This window comes from Dendropsophus ebraccatus, chromosome 3 (genome assembly GCF_027789765.1).
Source record: "Dendropsophus ebraccatus isolate aDenEbr1 chromosome 3, aDenEbr1.pat, whole genome shotgun sequence".
Classification (NCBI taxonomy): Eukaryota; Metazoa; Chordata; class Amphibia; order Anura; family Hylidae; genus Dendropsophus; species Dendropsophus ebraccatus.
In genome coordinates, this window is record NC_091456.1 from 125,936,014 (window position 1) to 125,961,292 (window position 25,279).

A 25,279-nucleotide genomic window follows, 5' to 3' on the forward strand; every position below is an offset into this window, starting at 1 on the left:
AATGCCAGAGGCTGCGCTACACAGTGCGGTTCTGCTCGATTTTAGTTGCAATTTTTGCAACCCAGGTCTGGATCAGAATGAATGATTTTATGTTATATACATAATATAAAGAACAGATACTACTGCTACAATACTGATGTTCTTTCGGCCCCGTTCCCACTGAGCAAAGCTAGCGGAATTCCGCGACGGAATTGTCCGCCGCGGAATGCCGTTAGCCTCCCGCTCATTCTTCAGCGCGTACAGAGCACGCGCGCCTCCCATAGACTCCCATTATGAGCGGGAGGCTAACGGCATTCCGCGGCGGACAATTCCGTCGCGGAATTCCACTAGCTTTGCTCAGTGGGAACGGGGCCTTCGGGTGCATTCACACATAGTTTCGCAGATACTGATATTAACATCTATGGCACTCCATTCTTACATTGGATTTTCATTCCACTGTGAGAATATATCAAGATTAGAGATAAGCGAACCTTGAGCATGCCCAAGTCCATCCGAACCCGAACGTTCGGCATTTGATTAGCGGGGGCTGCTGAAGTTAGATAAAGCTCTAAGGTTGTCTGGAAAACATGGATACAGCCAATGACTATACCCATGTTTTCCACATAGCCTTAGGGCTTTATCCAACTTCGGCAGCCACCGCTAATCAAATGCCGAACGATCGGGATTGGATGGACTCGAGCATGCTCCAGGTTTGCTCATCTCAAATCATTATATAGACTTTAAAAAAAATATAGACTTTTAAAAATGTACTACTTAGCTTAGCCAACACTATGCTAACCTGTCTATGTTCCAACAGTGCACTCCTGCATGCTTCTCTGGCTCCCTGCACACTGACAGCTTGCTCAGCCAGTCACTGGCTGCGGCGGGACAGGGCAATGATTGGCTGAACAAGCTGTCAGTGTGCGGAGAGCCAGATAAGCATTCAGGAGCACGCTGTTGGAACGTGGACAGGTAAGCATAGTGTTGGCTAAGCGAAGTAGTTTTTACAAGTATATAGTAGGATAGTTCCACAGAATTTTATAGAAATCAGAAACTTGCATATGTGTGAATCTACCCTTATATTATCTCATTTATTATCATCCACACCTGGCTTCAACTTCAAAGCTGTAAGAAAAAAAGCAGAAGTGCCATGTGTTAGGCTAAATTCAAACGGACGGATCCGCAGCCCACTGATTGGCTGAGCGGGACGTGCACCTGGAAACCCCCGAAGCAAGCCGGATCGTGAAGCAAGTAATGTATGAGCTCCAGCCGACTTGGGTTAAGGGGGCGGTCTCCTGACATACTCACAGCCGGATATCCATCCCACTGCGGGTATGTCTGCCCATAGATTTCACAGGGCAGGGATCCGCAGATCTTGCTGCGAATTTGCAGCGAGAAATCTGCTATGGACCCTTCCATGTGAATTTAGCCTAAGGCCTCTATAATATGACCAGATTTTCAAGTCTCCATACTGACTGCAATGGCGGATCTGAAATTGAGGACAGTATAGGACTTATTCATTGCTATGTGCCCATACACACACAACCGTTTTGTTTTTTTTTTGTCACATATTGGAGGGCGGAATCCCCACACAGGGCATGCTTTACTTTATCATTGGTGGATGCACAGGTGCCGGCTTCAAGACACAGCTGAGATAACTGAAGAGTCCCTGCACCTGTGCGTCCATCTTATGACAACGACAGATTTATATGTATATAAACAAAGGAGGTTCCTATTGAATGACTATATGCAAAAGATCTTGGAAACGCTTAAACAACAAATAAAATCATATATAAAGTACTACAGAAAACAAATTCTGATCCTGTCAATATAATTCACACGTCCATAGGATCCTGCGTGGCTGTGTGAATTTGCTGGGTGCTCCCAGGTCCAGTCAGGAGAACACCGTCCGTGCAGGGAGAGAATTCTACGGATGTGTGAATGACTTGCAGCAGTAGTGTGTGTGAACACAACTGGTACATCTGTAAGGGCCCACAATATGAAACAATCACTATGGCAAATATATTTTTTGTAAAAAAAAGCCATAAGACCTGAAAATGGACAGGAGTCTGGGTGCACCTTAATAGTCCCCATAGCAGTCTACATTAGTTAGGATCATCCTGTCTAGGGGTATGTTCACACCAAGCAAATTCTGCAGAATCCAGTCTGTCTCAGTGTCACACGGCCTCTCTATGGGACGGCTTGCGCACCTCTGCTCTCTGCTCAAAGAATTGACATGCCCTCCCATAGAGACACCAATTTGAAACTGAGGCAGGTGGGATTCCGTGGCGGAGAATTCTGTCGAATTTGCTCAGTGTGAACATGACCTTAGGTGCAGCAGAATATCCAAAGACAGAACAGAAAGAAAAACATTTTAGGGCACAGATATTCTAAGCCACGCAGGTTTAAAAGTAGTTTTTTCAGACAATAACTGCATCACCCGCCAAACGGACCCCAGGACAGATCTTGGATTAAAAGCAGCTATCCGAAGGTACAAGTGGTTTGGGGGGGGGGGTCAAATTGTGGGTACAGAGTCACTTTAATCGATATTGCAGCACAGTGACTAGCCAATAGCCCAAGGACCAAGATTACATAAAACAAAAGGAAGACACTTACCAGTTTAATTGCCACATACTCATTTGTGTAGAGATTTTTCCCTTAAAGAGAAGAACAAAAACAAGAATGTTAGAAGTTGCCAGGACTGGGTTTACAGAAAACCATTGAGAAACAAGTCAGCAATGTGCCAGAATACAAAGTCCACATAAAACATTAATGAGGCCCCAACTAATGCCTTCTATTCAAGAAGGCCGCCAAAAAGGGACACAAGAAAAAAAAATTGGCTGCCTTTTTATTTCGGGGCATTAGTTAAGTGAACAGCCATTGTAAAAGCTAATTTTAGGTGGAATCACAAAACTTACAAAAACTCACTTTATTAAAAAAAAAAAAAAAAAGTAATGGATTTCACTCTGTCGACTTCTTCATCCTGCTACTTTAAAAACCATGAAAAGATGACAGATCGTTTTGCAACTTTTCTGTACAGGCTTGTACCAATGACCCATATATTCTACAGACACAAAGGTGCAATGTGCTGTTACCTTCTGTATACATAGCAAAGCCATCTAGAAACGTGATCACTAGTGGAGAAAACATTCATTGTCAACCGAATATGAAATTGCATTGGTAAGTATGAAACTTTCCTTTACACTATTCCTCTCTGTTACCACCTCTAGTTTGAATAAACCCTTTCACATTTCAACAGATCATAACACACATACAAAAAATAAGTATATGTTTGGGAAATGCTTTGAACATACTAGTAGGCTATGTATGATTCAATGCAGTGTGACTGTGGTCATAACTTTCAAAGTCTAAATCAACAGTAGACGTGTTATAAAGCAATTTACATTCATTATTATTTCTTTAACATACAAAGCTATACTGACCAGAAATCCAGGTCCAGTCTCCTAAGTTTTTAGTCTTGTGCTGGATGGGGGGGAGAAAAAAAAAAAAGGGAAAAAAAAACAAAAAAAAAAACAACAACAACTAAAAAACAGGAAGTCCAGGTGATTTGACTGATGGACGCATTAAACTGTGACACTGTATAGACCAGGACTTCATGTGTTTAGGACTGTATAGACCAGGACTTCATTAAACCAGCAAATGGCTAAAAAGCTTCAGAAGACTGGACCTGGATACAAGCAAGTATAGCTTTGTTTTAACGCATTATTGGTTAAATGAATGATGAATGTAAATTGCAATCTTGCTTTATAACACATCTACTGTTGATTTTGGTGACATTTTAAACCTAAAAGTACTGTGTCATCAGGGGTATGTTCACACACAATAAACTTTTATTGCATTAATGCAATGAAGGATGGCTGGACTGCAATTAAATTTACTGCAATTAAACTGCAATGCATTCACATAAAAAAAAAAAAGATTTATGATGCCATTTTCAATGGTAAACATAGTTAATTATTAGCGATTTCTTTTCAAATTTTCCACTTTACTATCTATATTATAAAGCTATCCTGACTTTTTGCAGTTTTCAAACTGGCCAGTACAGATGTTTCTGTTAAAGCAGCTCAGCCACCCTTCCCTTTAGAATTACACCGGCACAGGTTACAAAGCATACCCAGAAAATGCTCTCATTCATGTGAATCAGGACCAGTCTATTGTGTTTATGTCCATGTAAAGCATATCATTAAAGGGGTACTCCAGCGTGGGGGCTATTTTTAGATCTGGCCAAGGAGGAGGTGGCTGAAAGAAAAGACGTCCACTCACCTCCCCGGTTCCAGCGGCGGCTCCCGCCTCCTTCATTGAGTGGCTGAGCGGACCTGAGACGTCACGTCTCCGGCCCGCGTCAGACACCCGTAAGCGGCCGGGAACCGGAGCGCCGCGATGCGGGAGCCGCCGCTGTTACCGGGGAGGTGAGTGGACGTCTTTTCTTTCAGCCACCTCCTCCCCGGCCAGAGCTAAAAATAGCCCCCACGCTGGAGTACCCCTTTAAAGGGGTTTACCAGCGCTACAAAAACATGGCCACTTTTCTGTTGTCTCCAGTTTGGGTGGGGTTTTGAAACTCAGTTCCATTGATGTAAATGGAGCTTAATTGCAAACCACACCTGAACTGGAGACAACAGTAGGAGGAAAAGTGGCTGCTCCCATAATAATGTAATGTAGGGCAGACCGGGGGGGGGGGGGGGAAGGGGGTTGGGTCGGGGGGAAACTTGGGGAATTTTTTGTATGGTGGCTATTTTGTAACAAATTGCTTTGCTGTAGTAATGATGTCATTTTGTATGGGAAGCGGAAAAATAATAAGATTAATTTAAAAAAATGATGTACAAAGAAAAACACTTATTCAGAAAATAGAAAAAGATTAGAATAGAAAATATTGGTTGATAAATTCAGGTTAATGGGTCTACCATGGTCCCGTCTGTGACAGAAAAAAAAACAAATGAGATTGGGGTAGTCATGGGCAATTTTTTTGCCAGCCTCTTCAGTACAGTCCAGTATGTAGACATTTTGTTCATGATTATTAAGGGAATGTGTCGGCAAGAAATTACTTACTGTTTAAATCAAGTTTTTATAACAAACATATTTAATACTTCTTGGTGATTCTTTCCTAATTTTCAGTTTTACTATCTATATTACAAAATAATCCTGAAATTTTGCAGCTTACATACAGCACTGGAATGGTGTCAAATATGGCTGGGGCCACATTAAAAACAAAACTTACCTATCCTAACACAGAACCTGCCATTATGATACCTCCCAGTCGACCCCCATGCCACAGGATATGCCTGCTCATCCAAAGACTGGGCACTGCAGTGACAGAAGCAGGAGATCCCTATATGGGAGTAGAACCTATTTTTAACATGACCCTAGCCATATGAAGAAAAAAAAATTATAATTTGTCCTTAGATAAGCCCTTTAACCCTTTCTGGATCGGGCTAATTTTCGTTTTTGCATTTTCGTCCTTGTGCTTAAAAGGCCATAGCAGTTGCATTTTTACACCTACGGACCCACATAAGTCCTTATTTTTTACATCACTAATTGTACTTTGCAAGGACAGGCTGAATTGTTGCATAAAATATGCTGCGAAACCAGAAAATAATTATGTGCAGTGAAATTGAAAAGAAAAACAATAAAAACGCAATTATTTTTCTTTGGGGGGGGGGGGGGGGGGAGTCATTTATACGCCATGTGTCCTATGGAAAAACTGACATGTTATATATGTTCCTCAAGTAGGTACGATTACAACGATATGTAACATGTATAACTTTTCTTCTTTTCTTTTATTTGATGGCTTGTAAAAAAAATTCAAACCATTTGTAACAAATACATGTTCCTTAAAATCGCTCCATTCCCAGGCTTATAACGCTTTTATCCTTTGGTCTATGGGTCTGTGTGAGGTGTCATTTTTTTGCACTATGATGTATTCTTTCTATTGATACCTTGATTGCGCATATACAACTTTTTGATAGCTTTTTATTACAATTGTACTGGATTTGATGCAGCGAAAAATGTGCAATTTTGCACTTTGGGATTTTTTTGCGCTTACACCGTATACCGTACGAGACCAGGAATGTGATTAATTAATAGTTTGGGCGATTACGCACGCGGCGATACCAAATATGTTTATTTTTATTTATAACTTGGGAAAAGAGGGGTGATTCAAACTTTTATTAGGGCCAAAGGGCCAAATTTACCAGATTTATCACAGTGGCTCTGGCGGTTTTTAAAACCTGGCATCGGTAGATTAGGGCTAACCATGCAGACCACCCATAAAACGGACTTCCTTTAACCAAAAACAGCCACAAGATGTGCTTCACAGGAAGGCAGATTAACATAAAGCATGCCCCTTGTGTAAGCGTATAATACATAAGTCTCCATTGCTGTGCCATTGTCTTGTACCTTTAGACTTCCCTAAGTAAGTATTAGGCAGAGTACACACTGTATCTGAGTAGTACATAAGAGATAGATAGATAGATAGATAGATAGATAGATAGATAGATAGATAGGAAAGATATGAAAGTATCTATGAAAAGTACAAGGTTATAGAAGCTCAATTATAAAGTGAAGAGTTTGCATGCTTCTAATAGCCTTTGGTTGTAAATATTTTATAGCTGCTATCCAATATCTAGTAGGAGGTATGGAGAGCAGTGCATTTAGGACTACAGATACCCTGGCAGCCAGAAACACATGTACCCCAAGCAGAATTCTCTACGCAGCAGCTAGTCGAGTCACTAAAGTCACCCAGCAACAGAAAGTTCCATTAGTGGACAATTATTTCAATCAGCCCAAGTAGAGAAAAATACCAGTATTGTCCTGGGAATGCTGAAAAATCCTGGATCAATTCCAGAAAGCTGCTATGTCCTCAAAGAGAAATGGAAGGATTCTTTAGAGCGGTAACTACATGCTGGAAATCACACCAGCACAGCATTATATAGGGTGCCAGCAAGCAACAAGTGGCAATCATGGGTAAATAAAAGGGGCAGCATGGTACGGACAATGCTTCATACAGGGAAAAGCACAAATCTTTCATTACTGTGTGCTCATTCAATGTAGTCCGGTCTGAAGAAAGACCTTACTGCTGAGATGGGCACAGAGAGGGTTGTAAGAGGTAGACACAGCTGCAAGGGGAAACCAGCTTCATAGAAGATGTAACACTAATCTAAGCTTATAGGATGACCAGACCATGTACTCAACAGAACTCATACTAGATCACCAAGTCTATACTGTACACCAATTATAGATGCAACAGCTGGCACAGAGGTGCTATGGCAAGGATCTGGGGGCCCTATTGTAATGGCCCAGTCCGGTATATATTGTCAGGCATCTGGAGGTATATTGGGGATCTGGCTTGGCCAGAGTCACATCTAACCTCCCTGCATCACCTCAGTAATCCTGTCAGGCTTGAGGTTCAGTCTCACCTGTTTTCAGGCAGCTATAAGGATTAATACATGTCCTCAAAGTCTCAGTAGGACATCCTCTGTACTTATTAGTGCCTGCTGTCGGATTGGTGAAGTGATAGAGGGTCTCCCATTCACCGCCCATATCTTCCTGGCTCTCAAGTCAGTGTGTTCATGCGTCTTCCTCCTGCTTGCCAGTGACCATTGACAGCTTTATTCCTTACAAGTCAGTAACTATTACCAATCCCAAGGATCTCTGCAGTATTTCATAACACGAGTGCTTCCCCAGCTCTAAAGTCTATAGAAGGTTCTTGTCTTTACCTCCCCTATCACTCAATGAGGCTGTATGTGACCTGGCCATGGAGACACATTACTGGGTTATGAAAACCATTTATGCAAATTGTGTTAAGTATTCAGTGCTGTGGATCAGCTTTGAATTTGCCAGGTACCAGGGCATGGATTGGTCCCATTAAATCCATCTTGTGATGAAACAATAAATTGTGTCATGCTACTACTTATTCACCAAAATTCTAATCTTGTTGAAACAAATGAATGAAAAAAAAAAAAAAAAATACATGCGTGTGCAAAGTATGCTGCTGATATAAATGAAGCCTCAGCCCCAACCATAAAAAATAATGTACCATGCCCAAGGACAGCATCACCAACACTATGCCAGCTACTGCATCAATTATAATTTGTAAAGTATTCGCCAGATAGAAAGGATAAAAGCTAGAAAACACCCCAACCAGCCAGAGGCGTGGTTGGCCCTGTTCACACCACACTATTCTGCATCCAGGAAAGCTCACAACATTTCTCTTAAAAACAGAAAGCGGCATGGTATGTCAATATACATGTATACAATAGAATAGGACCCCACGGAACAGTGCACATACCTTTACACAATGCCCCCTTGTAGAGACTAGTCAACTGGTGTTGAGCGCACGTACAGTAAATGTTGCCGAACCAGACAGTTCTGCTTAGGATTACTTTAGTCTGCACAAATTAGCGTCACCTTCATAGTGCTCAGGGTACCTGGAAAAGATTGCTACAGTCCCAGGAGACCCAAGACTGTCATCCTGTACTTTTTCAGGCAACCATAGCACTTTGAAAGCAGCACTGATTTATGCAGACTAAAGCAGTCAATAGCTGATCTGTCAGGTTCAGCTGGATTTACTTGTTTGCTTAACACTAATTGTAACCAAGTATAACATAGTAAAAGAAAGAACATTAAACATATTCTGTAACAGTACACTTGAAATATATGTTTGATTTCCCATAATGCATCAGTTTAGACATACTTCGCACCGTGGTAAAAACCTTTTAAATATTGCAGGTTTTAATCCATTTCACACCATAAGTGGATTTAAAAATAGTCAAGAACTGTAGACATGGCATCTGTTCTTTATATTATCCAATTCATAATGACTCACAACTGCTTTTAAAGTAAGTGGGCCCCTGATAACTAAAACAGATTGAATGGCACAAATGGTTGCGGCATTGCACAGGGTCTCAGTCCAGAGATCCACTGCAATTATTACCGGGTAAGGCCCCCTTCACACGTCCGGAAAAAACACCCGGATTTCCGGACCCATAGGCTTTAATTAGTCACGGACACCCATTCCAGAAAATAGATCCGGAAAAAATAGGACATGTCCTATTTTTGTCCAGAATTCCGGCCCAGACGCCCCCATAGAAGTCTATGGGAGCGTTGGAACCGCGGACGCTTTCCTCCTGCATATCAGGAAAGCGTCCGGGGTTCCGGATTGTCTGCCCAACACCCATACCCCACTTCCCCGAACCTCACCGGTTGTCTACTCCGGCTCCGGCCTCCTGCTGTTCCTGGTCTGCTCTGCTGGTGTGCTCTGGTGCTCCGGTCCCCTGGCCTCTTCCTTCTGCCGCCTCAGGTCTGCCCCGGCCTCCTGCAGCCTGACCCCCCATACTGCCCCCGGACCTCTGGCACGCCGCGGCATCTCCGTACACAGGGGGCGCAGTGACAGGATACACGAGGGGGACGCATTGGCAGGGTACACGAGGGGGACGCAATGGCAGGGTACATGACGGGTGATGTGGGTACTTGTGATGTGTGTTGGCATACTACACCATATTGAAGGAAATTTTTCCATCAGGAAATCCTGAAGGCTTTGCTGATGGTAAAAATGGATTACGGTCAGGAAATCCTGATACTTTCCTGATGACATTTGAGGCCTCCTTCACACGTCCGGAAAAACCACCCGGATTTCCGGACCCATACACTTTAATTAGGCACGGACACCCTTCCGGATTTCTCCGGAAGGGTGTCAGTTCTGGAAAAATGATCCGGAAAAAATAGGACATGTCCATCAGGAAAATGGCGGGGATTCCGGATTGCCTGCGCACCCCCCACTGCCTATACCCCTCTCCCCACAACTCACCCTGCACCCGGCTCCCCCGTCCTCCTGCTCCCTGGTGCCGCGCTCCCTGGTGCCGCGCGCCCTGGTGTTTGCCGGGTCCTGCTGCACCTGCCCTGGCACCCCCTAGCCTCCTGTTACTAAACACACACACACCCCTACCGCCCTCAGATTAGCAGCCCCCGCCCGGCCCCCTTACCCAGCTGCACCCTGCTGACAGGTCATGATGGGAGTTGTACTTCTGCAGCCTGTGGCCATCCAGGTTGCAGAAGTACAACTCCCATCATGACCTGTCAGCCGGGCATGATGGGAATTGTACTTCTGCAAGCTGTGACCATCCAGTTTGCAGAACTACATCTCCCATCATGACATGACCTGTCAGCCGGGCATGATGGGAGTTGTACTTTTGCAAGCTGTGGCCATCCAGTTTGCAGAACTACATCTCCCATCATGTCCTATTTTTACTTTTTCCATCAGGAAATCCTGAAGGCTTTTCCTGATGGTTTCCTAAAGGTAAAAACGGATTACTGTCAGGAAATCCTGATACTTTCCTGATGACATTTAAGGCCTCTTGATCAGGATTTCCTGACAGTAAAAACTGACACGGACGTGTGAATGGGGCCTAAGGTAGCACAATGCACTCCCTGGCTGACCACCTGTCTCATACACTTATTGTGGAGCCCAAGTACTGTAAGAAGTCTGTACAGCTAGCTGGGGAGTGCGTGTGACATGACAGCAGGCCTTGGACAGCAAGGACTGAGACCCAGTGCAAGCTAAACTTTGACACATCAGTAATGTTCACATTGTTCTGTGCACTACTACAGGGCACCAGTGACTATATCCTTCCTAGATCTAAAATGAAATCTTACTATAATTCTTGTATTTCCTACAAACCAACCTACGCCGGACGTTTAAAATCACCATTGTTGGTACTACCATAACTTTTAGACAGCAAGCCCACTGTCTTGGGGTTATGCTAGACTCTGATCTGTCTTTCACTCCCCACATTCAATCACAATCTCTAAAATACATCCCCACATTCAATCACAGTCTCTAAAATACATCCTTTCCTTACAGTCAAACTAGCAGAAACTTCATGCTTTGATTTTTTTTTCGTCTTAACTATTGCAATTATTAGCCTATCTTTTACCTCATCTCTGTCTACCACCCTACCAGGGTTCTACGCTTTAGCAGTGCCTTACAACTAACATCCTCCATAATCTGCACCTCTCACTTCTGTCTCCAGTACAGACGGTGGCCGGAGAATAGGAGAGCAGGATCACAAGCAGTGTGGTAAGTATGCATTGCTTGTGACCACCTGATTGCTCATGCCATGTAAAAGGAACTGCAAACGTGCTACAATGAGGCTGATAGGACCAGGTTTGTCGCTACCCATGGGAGATAAACCTAAAAGGACCTTTAGACCTGTACATCCAGAGATCGGTGACTGGTTCACCCACTTTCATTATACCTAAATTACACCATTTATAAAAGTTGGCAGGACCACTGTAGAAATTATATACTTTAGCTCATCTTCCCTTTGTCTTTAAACCCCTTCCTCATAGATAGTAAGCTCTTCCGAGCAGGATGCTTACTCCAAATGGTTGTGTGTGTATATATCTCTCTGCAATGCAATTTTAATGCTATTTACCCCACAATTATAGAGTGCTGCAGACTCTCTCAATGCTATATTGTACTGTTTACAGTATATCTAGAAATTACACCAAGGGCTCTATTACACCAACAGATTATCTGACAAATATTTACAGCCAAAGCCAGGAATAGATTTGAAAAGAGGAGAAATCTCAGTGTTTCCTTTATCACCTGTTGTCTGTTCAGTAGTACATTCCTGGCTCTGGTTGCAAAAAATCTGTCAGATATCTGTTGGTGTAATAGGGTCCTAATTCTTGAAACATATATGTAAAATACAGGGGTATCCAATAACCTGCCAAAGCATAGTCAATAAGGCATTGTCTCATCTGGGTGTCCTATGTTAAACCCACCGACTTTATAAAGGAATTATAAGGGGGATGTAAATGCTCAGATAACTTTGCCCTGTTGTCACTGTGAGTGCTACTCCCCTTCCCTTCTTGCTTCTAATACACCGACAGGAGGAGCTGTACTTCTGTCTGGCTCTTATGAGATGAGACTGCTGCTTCTTTCTACAATATGCCATGTTTTATCACTTACTAGCTGGTTATGAGCTGGATCATATGCATAGGGTCATGTAAGTTTTGAGACGCTGATAGCTGCTATGGAAGTAGTAAAGAGTAGTGTAGGGCAGCAGCCTGGCTATGTGCCCACCTCTGCCTGCTCACCAACCACAATGGGCAGAAGAGTCAGTAAACAGGCTACAGTGGGTAAGTGTAAATGCACAATCTCCTGCAACTTTCTACTGTGGATTTTCCAGGCATAAAATCTGCAGCTTATTAGAGGGAATCTCATCCTAATGCCCACTCTGTTTCGATTACTATGCCACTCATTGCTGGGCTTTTGCAGCCCAGAGTAACACCATGTGGGCTTTATCTCCTAAATTGCATAACAGTTCTGAAGATTATCTCTCAGCTATGGAGCCAAAGACTGAAATATCTACTGAGTCAGGGTAAGAAGTACACAGTCTTCATTTTAGCTGGCAAAAACCTGCTGACAGGTTTACTTTACACACCACAGCATTTCCTTCCTATGCAGGCTTACCCTAACTTTTCAATAAAGGCTCATGAACCTTTAAATCTGGATGATATGTTCATTTGGTCGCTTTCCAAATATACCACAGTTAATTAACCCCTTTAAAGAGTATTTCAATCTAAAGAGGCTATCGCCTATTCAAAGGGATAGCAAGTTGATCAGAGGGGGTCCAACTGCTAGGACCACCCACCAACCATGAGACTGGAGAGGAAAATGAACAGATTTCAGAGATCTCAAGGAAAATGAATTTGACCCCTGAATGAGCTGCATACGCATGGCCAGTGCTCCGTTTATACTCTTTGAGGAATCAGAACATTGTTCTGCTTCGTTGTAGGCTTTGTACTGTGTGTCTGGAGGGTGCAGAACAGTGGCAGAATTGAGCAAGGCACACAGGGTCTCCTCACCATAAGGGTATGTCCACACTAAGGAATTATCTTGTAGAACTCCCGCGAATTCTGCACCTTACCCCCGAGCCATAGACTCTATTCTATGCAGAGACAGATTCCGCCATCTGCTTGAACAATGAACCTGTTCATTCTTCGGGCGGACAGTGGAATCTGCCTAACCACAGAATGGAGTCTATGGGACCGGCGGATATACGTGTGGTCGCGAGGGGTGATCTGCCTGGGTTCCGTAGTGTGCACATAAACCTAATTCTTGAAATCCATTTTATCAGTAACTGCTGATAGTAAAGTACCCACAGATTTCAGTAATTGCACATAGCATTGTACCCATAGACTTTAATTGACCTTTTTACGGATCAGTAAAAGGGCCATAATCCGTACCCAGGTCCACAGCCAGATGAAGAGGGGAAAGGATCATGACAATGGATCCATAAATTGCAATTTGCATGGACCCAATGATTTAACAAATAATGATGCAAGATGCCATAGAAATTAATGGGTGCAATACTGTCAGCAATTACAGTTTGGTATTTGCAGACAGTAGTATACTGATATGTGATGCTATTAAAACTGCCTGTAATGAAAGGGTAAAAAAAAGAAAAGAAAAGAGTGTCTGGACAGAGGCAGTTTACCTGAATGTCAACCATAAAGTATGATGCAAAAATGATCAGAAATTATAGGACTATCCACTCCCCGAGCAATGGGCAGATGGTTCACATGCACAAATGATAAAACTTTATCCATAATTTATCATGCAGTCAGGTGGATTCTGGCTGAATACATTACAAAACTTATCACAGATGAGACATTTTAGAGTAATCTAACAGAACACTGTTCCCTCCTCTGAAATGACTTTTTTGGTATACTAAAGTGAAGACATGTCGGGATAAACCAGCAGATGTTTTTATGACACTTACCTAATCGTAGCTCTCCAAAATTTCCACATCCAATCTTTTTCCCTACTCTAAAATTAGGCCCAACCATCAATACTCCAGAGTTTGAGGAACCAGTACGTGTGCCATGACCCGACCGACCACCAGGTCGGGCCATCCTCTCATCAGGTTTGTCCTTGTCTTTCTTTTTGCCATCCATATCAAGTTTACGGTACTCCACTTTGAATTCTTTTTAAGGACAAGCAGACTCAAATGGGGTGTTGTAAAAATGGAAACATAACTAGAGAAGCTCCCCTCTGGATATTGTTATTCTCTCAGCTTGTGATGATGTGGGCTCAGCAAAGGCGGATTCATCCCATTCGCAAATGGTTTCCAATGAGGACTTCCGTGCACCAAGGAATGTCCTCCACGTTAATCCGTCGACTTGAATGGCCTGGCCTGGATACCTGGAAGAGAGAAGTAAAATGTGTGAACTTAATGCAAAATAAAATGATCCCTTAAGAATATCAAGTCACAGGCAAGCTTAGGACTACCCCCCTTGGGGAACATCCTATTCCCTATAAGGTTCTCCTTTAGCATCCTCTGAAAAATTGATGCAAGACCTAGCTACTCAATTGCAATGCTGTTTTTGTAAGATAGAAGCTGTGTTTTTCATAATTCTGGATAACCACTTTAAGGACAGATTACATTATTCAGCATGGTTGTCTACCTGCCATCTCCACTGCTGTATTGTCCATTATAGGATGGGGGGGGGGGGGTCTGCATACTCTGTATGGATTCTCTATTCAGGCTGTATACCCAAAATCTAATAGTGGTGCCACATGTATGACATTCACATCTTTAGAATACCAGTTTTATACAGTATCCTTACAAAATGCCATTCTCTTTGTCCTGGCATACATATACAATGAGGGCAGGCACTGAAGCAAAACATGATACACTAGTGACAGCTGTGTCATGCTCTTCAAATGAAGCAAACAATGTACATGAGCTACTATAGCAGCCCCACAAGAGAAGACTATTAAAGAAATCAGTACCAAATACATATTAGTATAATAGCATGGAAATAAAAAAGGACAAAAGAGAACATAACACTACAACTGGTCAGGACTGATGGCAATTCTTTTTGGTTTGATAAAAACATTTCTATATGAAAGGAGTGTGAATGAGGCCCAATAAATATTTCATGGACGGCTCAGATGCAGCTAATGGAGACAGGAAGAAGGGAAAGCAGAAGATGCTTTACCTCTGCTCCAATCTTCTCTGCAGCCGCAGTGGGGTTATTGGTGCCGAAATGTTACGACAATTGTAGAGAAATGTGAGAAAGTGAATTATGATGGGTGTTCTTTAAAAAAAAGCAAAAAAAAAAAAAAACACACTATCAGATTTTAGTGTAAGGACAAACTTTCCCCTGGTGTTCACTATGCTACATAATAAACAAGGGTGCCGAACATCATGTAAAAGACAGTGCTACAAGCGAGGGTGGTAGGGAGGGGGAAAGAAGTCTGACTTGCTATTATCTCCCTATTGCACCCTGGGAGCTGAAGATGAAGGTAATTTTCTTCCTCTAACCTCAGCACCATTTCTTTGAAGTTAGGAGGTTAATTGATATGCTAATGGTGGAATTCCAATTCCAGTGCACCAATCCACCCCCGTGCGGCCCATCCCTTCTAATAAGGATCAGCAGGGCGGGTCAGTGGACTGGGGCTGGTAGTTCCACCCCCAGTGCACCAAAATGCCCAATTAGCATATATATGGAACTGTGCTGAGGATGAGGTTAAGAAGTTTTACACATCTAGCATTTTCTACATCTAGCATAGTGTAAACATTAAAGGGAAACTTCCGCTGGCTGTCGGTATAACCTTTAAGGGGCTCTCCCAACAGGTGATGACAGTAGAGCTAGGGGTCAGAGGTAAAGGAAAATCACTGCCCAACCCCTTTGCTCTGGGACAGATAAGTTTCAATCAGCTGTCTGGCTTACCCATCCATATAGAGCAGTGCTTCTCAATTCCAGTCCTCAGGCCTCACTAATAGGTCATGTTTTGAGGATTTCCTTAGTATTTCACAGGTGATAATTGTACTCAGTGCATCAGGTATTAGCACAGGTGTCCTTTGTATGGAATAGCCTCAAAACATGACCGGATCTCACTTCTGCAGATTCGAAGCGAGAACCGCTGCGGATCCGGTATCAATTCACCCCTATGATAGCACATATTCGCAGCGGGATTTACATCCCGCTGTGAATATGTGCTTAAACTCCCTGGTGCCCGCAGCCCCGCCGTCGCAGCCCCCATCCCCGGCGGCGGCACATCCCCCCCCCATCCCGGCCAGATCCCCCCATCAGCCCATCTCCAGCCCGCCGCCGAGAGCATACATTACCTGCTCAGCGGCGCGGCTACAGTGAGGCTCCGGCTGCCTCACTGCCGAACAGGTACTCTATGCTCTCGGGGGCGGGATGCGGGCTGGGGGTGGGCTGATAGGGGGATGTGGCCGGGATGGGGGGGGGATGCGACAGCAGGGCTGCGGGCACCAGGGAGTTAAAGCACATATTCACAGCGGGAGGTCAATCCCGCTGCGAATATGTGCTATCATAGGGGTGAATTGATACCGGATCCGCAGCGGTTCTCGCTTCGAATCCGCAGAAGTGAGATCCGCTGTGGATCCGGTAGGTGTGAATGCACCTTTAGGGATTATTCAAAAACTGATCACCATCTTTGGAAACAGTATCAAAACACCTACTGGTCCATACCAGAATGTTTCTGTGTACAAATCTGCTGTTAGTTTCTCTTTAAGAATGTGGTGATCAGGTGACTGGGGGGCCCCAACCCTGTATAAACCACCTTGATTAAAACTCGAATGTCATTATTTAGCAGTGTATTGTGTGTTTACACTGACAGATTTTCCATTGCAAATATTGAGCCAAAGTCAGGAACAGACTACACAGAGAAAAGGTCATAAAGAAAGACCTCCTCTCCAATCCATTCCTGGCTTTGTTTTCATCAATTGCAACCTAAAATCTTTATGTGAGAACACACCATAAGTCAGTTTTGTGGCCAAAAATGCACAAATCATGAAATGTGCCATGTTTACATAAAAATGTCTGATGCTACGTTTACACGAAACGATAATTCACCCAATCGTACAATTAACAATGTTGGAGTAGCGATTTTTTTTTCCATAACAACCAGCGTTTAGATGGTACGCTATATCGTACGGAAAATTCGTTTTGCGATCGCTTAAGCCTATTTCACACATTGGTTAAATCGGCAAACAACTGTTTACACAGAACAATCTGCGAATTTTTTGCGAACGATCAGCGACAATTTGAGAAGTTGTTGAAAGATCAAAATGAACAATTTCTCGCTCGTCGTTTGATCGTTCGCAGTGTTTACACGTACGATTATCGTTCGAATTCGATAGTTATCGTGTGAATTCGCACGATAATCGTTCCGTGTAAACGCAGCATGACACTTGCCAATTTTGTAAGCTCATAAAAGTTGGTGCAGGTTACCAAATTTAGCTAGAGTTATGTATCTTCGACCCCATTGCCATGAAACGTCAATTACATAAAACCCGTAGGCCTTATTGGATCAACAAATACAGATTCCTTTGCAACCCATTCATTTCTATGGTGTTATTCATACATCATTATTTACAGATCTGCAACAAAAAACACTCTATTGGTTGTAATGCAGTCTGTAGTTACGCAACGGACACTCCAATAGAAACTAGAAACTCCGCAATTTGTGGAGAGCACATTCGAATCCAAAAAAAAAATCATCTGTAATTGCAGTCTGCATTTTTGTGACATTGTCAAGCTCCTCCTGGCAGCCATTTTAAGCAGCAAATAACTGCACCACATATGCTCCAGGAGGTCACAATGGATGGGGAAAAGCTAATCCTACTGATCCAGGAGTGTAGAGGTCTTTGGGAGAAGCAAATGCAGAATTATAAGGATCAATATGTACATGGAGCAGTATCCCCACTCTCTCCACCCCCCCTCCCAAAAGATAGAAATGACAGCAAAAATGGCCCCAGATGATCGTGTGGGCTTTTTTGGGGGGTTGGGACAGCTAGTAACAGTTTTTGCAACCCCCCAAAGCACCACTGTTAAATTTGCGGAATTACAAAATACCGAGCACAACATGGAATTTTGCTGACTGCAGGAAAAAAAAAATCCACAAAAGGATCACAAATTTCATCTTTATAAACATACTGACGTGTGAATGTAGCTGAAGACTTTACGTTAAAATTGATACCGAATGATAAAAAAAAAAAAACACACACAACATTTCACCCATACCTACCCAGTCATGTAGGAGTATGGCAGGTGAAAGCAGGGCTTGTGGTGAGGACATGGGCACACCACTCTCTATGGAAGCCTTCAGTACTGCTTGACCACATACCAATACAAAAACCGCAAACAAAACAAGCCAGCGAAAATCCAGTGTCAGCAAAAGATACATCACGAGTGTTAAGATGGGCCAGCTAAAATCATAACATTATTCATAGTCTGCTGCCCAGCACTCATTTCTTCAGAGATTTAGCCTCTTCCATGCCAATAGTATCTCTGAGCCGGCCTTTATACTATACACACAGGACTAGAGAAAACTCGGACCATCACATGGAGCAAACACGCCAGCTTAACATGACAGAAAGATTCCAAGCACTGCAATGCATTTCATTCTAAAAAGTCACCTATAAAGCTACCATTCCAGTGTGTTTTGTCATGCAGCACTTCCTATGGTAAGACTCATAGCACTGTGAATTTATACAGGAAGGGAGAGGGACAATCCCTATAAGCAATACAATTCACAGTTTACACCCTATGACAAGGGGCCATTATCAATTATACAGCTTAGGTAACAGGGACGACGAGAGGTTTACATAAAAGCCACCTCTTGACAGGTTAAAAAAAAAAAAAACTTTACTTTTAGGCAGTCTTCTATTATTATGTACCAGATTATGACCAGTCGCACCCATTTTCCCATGTCTTCTGGTGGATGCAAAAGTATCTAAAACATATATAAATGGTGGTAGACATCATGTAATGCACACTGCGTCAGGTTTGTGGTGCACACAGTTATTTATCATCAATCTGCACCAAAATGCAGGGTCTTACCCTGGTAGTACCCTGGTATTGGGAGATTTTCAGAACTTTACAATTATAAGGATTTACTATCCCCACTTTCTCTGGGACCTGGAGAATTTTGCTTCCCAAGAAAAGGAAAATAAACAGAATATATATGAACTGCACATGTAAAGCAGCGTCAGGAAAAACACCGGACGGTCTCTCTGTTTATACCCATTTATCAAGCTGGGCTCTAGAACAAGGAAGTGCTCTATACAGAAGAGATCAGAAGTAATAAAGGCGTCTTTACAGGGCCAGTAACCACAGACCAGACTAAACTGTAACACTATTAGCTTCTACTAAAAAAACTCACTGGATTCCACACATACATTGGACGGAGCACATAACCCCCCTCAGCAGGACAATGCCTCCTGGTAATCGGGTGTACCTTACAGACGTGTGTGTACAAGGCTGACAAATACACACATTTAATGCTTAACACTTCACTCCAGGCCACAACGCACAACATCTGAATCCACATGTCCCCGGCTGCCAGGCAGGGAGCACACAGAGCAGTAGTCAAGTCTTCGTGCAGGGTTCTTTATGTGCATTAACCAGGCATACCATGAAGCGAAGGCAAGCCAATCCGCAAGACAGGTGTCTATAACTTGTGTATTATATGAGTACTACCTCTTGCTGTCCTTCATTTATTTATTTTGCCCAAACAACCCCTTTAAAAAGGGAACCAAATCAGCATGATTGTGCAGATATGGTTCCCAGCAGCACAGTATACTACTGGGCAGCTCGTGGAGCTTACCAGCCGTGTCGGCTGCAGTAGCTTTACAAAAGGGAAAAAGACTTTTTATTATGCAGAAGGCAGAGAGAGGGGCGGCAACTAGTCATCTGGGTGGGAAGCCGCCCATGACTAGTTTCAGCTCTCAGCCTGTTAACGTGCAAGCTGTTGCTGCAGCCGTGGCTGGTATGCTCTGCAAGCTGCACAGTAGATCTATAGTGTGCTGCTGGGAACCTTATCAGCACAATCATACAGACTGCCTTCCTTTATGCACGCTGAGTAAATATCTACAGTGCAGGGGACCAACTGATCATTAAATTCAAGGGTTTGTTTACTATAACATTATACTTTTCTCTGTGTACTGTGGATGTTTACTGGGTTCAATAGAAGAAATGAGCTGCACGGTTGTTTGCATGTTTAGTTAATGCAATGATATAATACAATGGTAATACAACACTTTTTGGTACAGAGCAGCAATTCTTAAAGCGTAACTGTCATTTCAGGGTCATTTTTTTGAAAACATTAAATATCAACAGAACATGCGATTTTAAGAAACTCTGTAATAGGTTTTATAAACCAAAACAGTTTCCTTCTGTACTAAAAAAAGCAATCTCCCAGCCTCCCCCCTCACTGCAAAAGAAGCAGGATTTCTGTCTCCATTATGTGGCTATGAAGAGGGGAGGGGCTGTTAGGAGTGACTGAGCACGGAGCAGTCCTGCAAAGCACAACACCCTGCAATCTTTTTTCAGGGTATATTCACACGAACGGGCTCGCAGCGAGATTCTCTCTGCGAGCCCGGCAGGTCCTGGCAGTTCCCATACACTACTAAACGACCGCAGCGAGTATGTAATTCTGCCGCCCTTAACCCCTTCTGCTCCCGGACGGCTCCCCCGCTGTAAGCATACATTACCTGTCCTTGCTGCACGGGTCCGCCGTCCTGCTCTCCCGCCCGGCCAATCAGTGGCTGCGGCTGGGCAACACACTAATTGGCCGGACAGGAGAGCAGAACGCCGGACCCGTGCAGCAAGGACAGGTAAAGTATGCTTACAGCGGGGGAGCTGGGAGGGAGCAGAAGGGGTTAAGGGCGGCAGAATTACATACTCGCTGCGGTCGTTTAGACCGCAGCAAGTATGTAGTGTATGGGAACTGCCAGGACCTGCCGGGCTCGCAGCGAGAATCTCGCTGCGAGCCCGTTCGTGTGAATATACCCTTAGTAAGTTCACAGATAAGCACTGACCTTTCTGACTGCGGTTTAGCTGCCCAGAGAGTCTACAAACAGCTGACCTTCATGTCACCTCTTCCTGCTCCCTCATCTCCCTCGCCCCCCCCCCCCCTTCATAGGCTTACAATGGAGAGAGCAGAGCCCGTCTTCACTGGCTTCTCTGTAATGAAGACGTGTTTGCTGGATAATGCACAGATAAGAAGTCAGGGGGGGGGGGGGAGGCTGGGAAATTGCTTCTTGAGTACAGAAGGAGGCTTTTTTGGCTGATAAAACCTATTACAGAGTTTCTTAAAATCGCTTATACTACTGATTTCTGCAAAAAAAAAAATGACAGTTACGCTTTAACTCCAGTCCTCAAAACACTTTCAACAGGTCATGTTCTGTTGATTTCTTTAGCATTTCACAGGTTATATATGTCAGTGCAGAATAATAATAATAATAATAATAATAATATTTATTTGTATAGCGCCAAGAGATTCCGCAGCGCTTTTTTTTTTTTTTTTTTTTTAAATACACAGTAAAGAGGTTACAATTACATATGATAAAATTAAATTAGAATAACTAAAATACATCATAAATACGAGACCTGCTCCCAAGAGCATAGAGGCTACGAACTGGGGGTGACACGAGGCACAAGTGCATTATTTGCCCTTGGTCCAGCCATTGAACATGGAAAGAGCTGGACGAGCCAGTTACACGTCAATGTCTTGTTACAGGTAAAACGTATAAAGTACATGGAACCGTCAAAGATACAGTAGAGAAGAGGGGACAACAGAATAGGGAACAAGATTAGGGAAGGTTATAAGCAAGCCTGAAGAGATGAGTCTTCAGGGCGCGCTTGAAGCTGTGAGTATTGGGTATGAGTCTGAGGTCTTTGGGTAAAGCTTTCCAGAGAACTGGTGCAGCACAAGAGAAGTCTTGAAGGCGGGAGTGAGAGGTTCTGATTATGGAAGATGTTAATGTAAGATCATTAGCAGAACATAGCGCATGGGTAGGATGGTAGGTGGAGATGAGGGAGGAGATGCACGGAGGGGCAGAGTTGTGGAGAGCGAGGAGTTAACTGTATTCTGCATTTAATGGGGCACAGGGGGAAGACGTCAGTGTTACGGCTAGAGAGGAAGATGAGCCTGGCTGCTGCGTTAAGGATAGACTGGAGAGGGGAGAGCTTAGAGAAAGGAAGACCGATTAGTAGGGAGTTACAGTAGTCAAGTCGGTGCATCATGTAGTACCATAGCAGTTTAGTATGGGCGTACATGAAGACAGGAGTTAAGAAACACCCCAATAGAGAATGCTGCATAACAAACCACAATCTGTGTACACAATATTTCTGATGACAACAGCTAAAAACAACACAAATTCTAAACCAATAAAATTAAGGAGGATATCTTTTAATAAAAAAAAAAGATTTTATATTATAAATAAAAATAATATTATATATATATAAATGCGCTGAATTACACGGATAATATTCATTACTAAGCAAGGATGCCTACAGTGAGATGCATCGAAAGATCACTATGCAAAAGAGCATCATTATTCAAACCAGAATAGTTTCCTCTTGTCGGTAGGAAAGTTATTGTCATAGAGAAGCTGATGAACCACTTCAAAGACAGCAGAGTTCTCCGTGAATAAAAAGTGACACTTGATCACAGGGACCCTGGTAAAATGGTATCTGAAACTCAACCTGAACCTGCATTGTTTAACCTTTCCAAGAACCCACAAACGCCCAAGCAACATAGGAACACTGATCCTCATATACCAAGCTGAGGTGTAGACACAGTCCTGGTCATTGCTCCTGGCAGCTGCCTTTACTGCCACACTCCAAAAAGATGCCACCCCTATCCTCCCACTACAACGGGGATAAGATTAATTTTTTAATCTACACAATAGGTGGCAGGCAGAATACTTCAATCCACAAGTGGTCCATTATAGAAATAGCCATGATGTAAGCAGAAAACCTAAAGGGAACCAGCAGATTACTCACCTTGAACCAGACAGTGTCTGTCTTCTAAAGATGTTGCACTGTTGCCAAGAAATCTACTAAATATCCATCATGCTAATTAGCTTCTTTGGCACTCTGCGGGTGGAGCCCCCTAGCGTGCTGCAACACCCACCCCCTCATCCACCCCTGTCGCCTGCACAAGCAGGGCTGTATTTACCACTAGGCACCCGAGGTCTGGTGCCTAGGGCAGCACCTTGCAGGGGGGCAGCACCAGGGAGCAGGGGGACAGAAAAAAACTAATTTTGTTGTTTTTATTTTTTTCGTTTCCCTCCTCCCGTTCAGACTTGCCAGTAAATCTGGTGTCTTTTCCAGGGGGGGTGGGGGGTATGGTGGTATTGGTCAGGTCTGGTATCTCCTATAGGTGCGTGTAGATGGGGCGTCTTCAGGTTTAGTGCCTAGGGCAGCAGCAGCTGTTAATACAGCCCTGTGCACAAGCCCTGATGTGGCGTATCTGGGCTGCAAGGTGTGCACTAACTTCTCCTGATCAGCTGTGAGAGTGCTTAAATATTATACTCCCATTTCCCTCCACAGAGCTACAGTTACAATAAAATTCTGTTTCCAGCCACCACCAGGGGGAGCTCACCTAGCACAATAGGAGATACAGATCACTGATCTCAGGGAAACAAGCCAAATGACAACACTGCCGGCTGCTAGTGAAAGCGCTCAATGCAGTTAAGTCCTAGGTGCATTGCCCCCTGGTAAACATGAATATGCAAAATAAGAGCCCGTGGAGCCTCAAAGATTCTTGAAACACAGGACTAGCTAGGTATCCCTCCGGGAAGGACCCAGCCAAGGGGTGGCTCCTGTAAGGAAACCACCAAAACCACTTAGTACAATGGTGGATGTGTAAATCAGTCTGCATTGAGCTCCCCAAACTCATAGCTGTGTAAACGGAAGCGGGGAGGATTGGAAACTATGGAAATCATAGTTTTCATAGAAATAGAGAGACCATGTATCATGTACATAATTGTGATTATGTGAAGGGAGGCAGTCACTTTAAAGCTTTGACACTGCTGTTCTAATGGTGCCCAATCCTGCTGATCAACATTCCCAGTCCATGTCTTGACTGAAAAAAATGGCTGCCCAGCAGATCAGCGGCCAGTGACTGACTGAGAGGGCATTTCCTGTGTTTCAAGATTGGGAAGCAGCAGTTATCAGAACAGCAGTGGAGATCCTTGTTAGGGTCATGAATCGTATAATAAAGGCAGACAGGACGTGTCTAAATCACTTGCTGTTCCTCTACATTGTAAAGGTCAGGTCACTAAAAACACGGACAATGCCTTGTAAATGAAGAATTGCCAAGTTCTGCAGCTTGCATTTAATCTCTAAAGCAAGTAAGGCAGGAGAACATGCTTTCTCTGGTTTAACATAAAAGGTTAAAAGAGAGGAACATTGTCACAAATGCCTAAAGCTACAATGAGAGGTAATGAGCTAATGTAACTAAACTTATCTGCGTATTTCCAGTAATTCACCCAGGAAGTTTTAATTACTATATATGCCAAATATCCTCATATCCTGTAAAAATGCCATCTTCTGCCAATCACACGCTCTATTCACACATGGCAGATCGGCGGCACAAATCCAGAATCAGCCCTAGTCAGACGTATGGAAAGGAGAGATTTCTGCAGCATGTTTGCCAACTGTGAATATACCATTAGGGCCTAGTAGACGGCCCCAGCAGGTACACCAAATCTGTGTGCTATCGGACAAGACCTTTAAATATAGGTTGTGACTTTCTTCTGCAATATACTGACATATTCCAGCTTGGCAATGGCAGGCTACAAACACTTAGCATGTACATTATACACTGTACAGCATGTGACCATTTCCCAGCATGCACACTCCAAGCAATAAGAACAGGCCCTGACCATTGATGCCTGCAGATTTCTTTGGAGTTAGTACTGCCACAGACAGGCAGACGTTTCATAATATAATGCATGTAGATAAACAACATTCCTGTGTCCAATATCAACGTAGTGCACAGTGAAATAAGGTGGCAGGAGGAGTAAATCAGCTAATGCTGATTCATATAGGAATGATATGACTCCATGCAAGATTCAAGAGATTTTCTTAAAGGGGTTATCCAGAATTTGAAAAACATAGCCAGTGAATGAAGACCTGCTGTAATACCACACAATTCCTGAGGACAGGTAGGGTGCTGTTTTTGTAGGAAAGCAACTATGTTTTTCTAATCCTGGATGAGCCCTTTAAAAGGGAACCCATTAGCATGATTGTGCCGATATGGCTCCCAGCTGCACACCATAGATCAACTATGCAGCTCCCCGAGGCTACCAATTGTGGCTGCAGCAGTAGCTTTACATCAGGGAGAAAGGAGCAGCAAAAAGTCATCTGGGCAAGGAGCCACCTGTGACTAGTCACAACTCTCTGCCTGTAAGCATACAGTGTGGCGATCATCAATAGGCAAAAAGAC

The 25,279-nt window shown here is 43.5% G+C and overlaps 1 protein-coding gene across 3 annotated transcripts in view; it reads right to left on the minus strand.

Annotated features, from left to right (window-relative positions):
- Positions 1–25,279, minus strand: part of CSNK1G3 (casein kinase 1 gamma 3) — a 111,622-nt gene that overhangs the window by 63,288 nt on the left and 23,055 nt on the right. For all 3 annotated transcript variants that reach the window (XM_069962640.1, XM_069962641.1, XM_069962642.1), the window contains exons 2-3: positions 13,785–14,206; positions 2,596–2,636 (exon numbers count right to left, since the gene is read on the minus strand). In XM_069962640.1, the coding sequence (XP_069818741.1) occupies positions 2,596–2,636; positions 13,785–13,959 (216 nt within the window). In that variant the 5' untranslated portion in view covers positions 13,960–14,206. The remainder of the gene's footprint in view (positions 1–2,595; positions 2,637–13,784; positions 14,207–25,279) is intronic.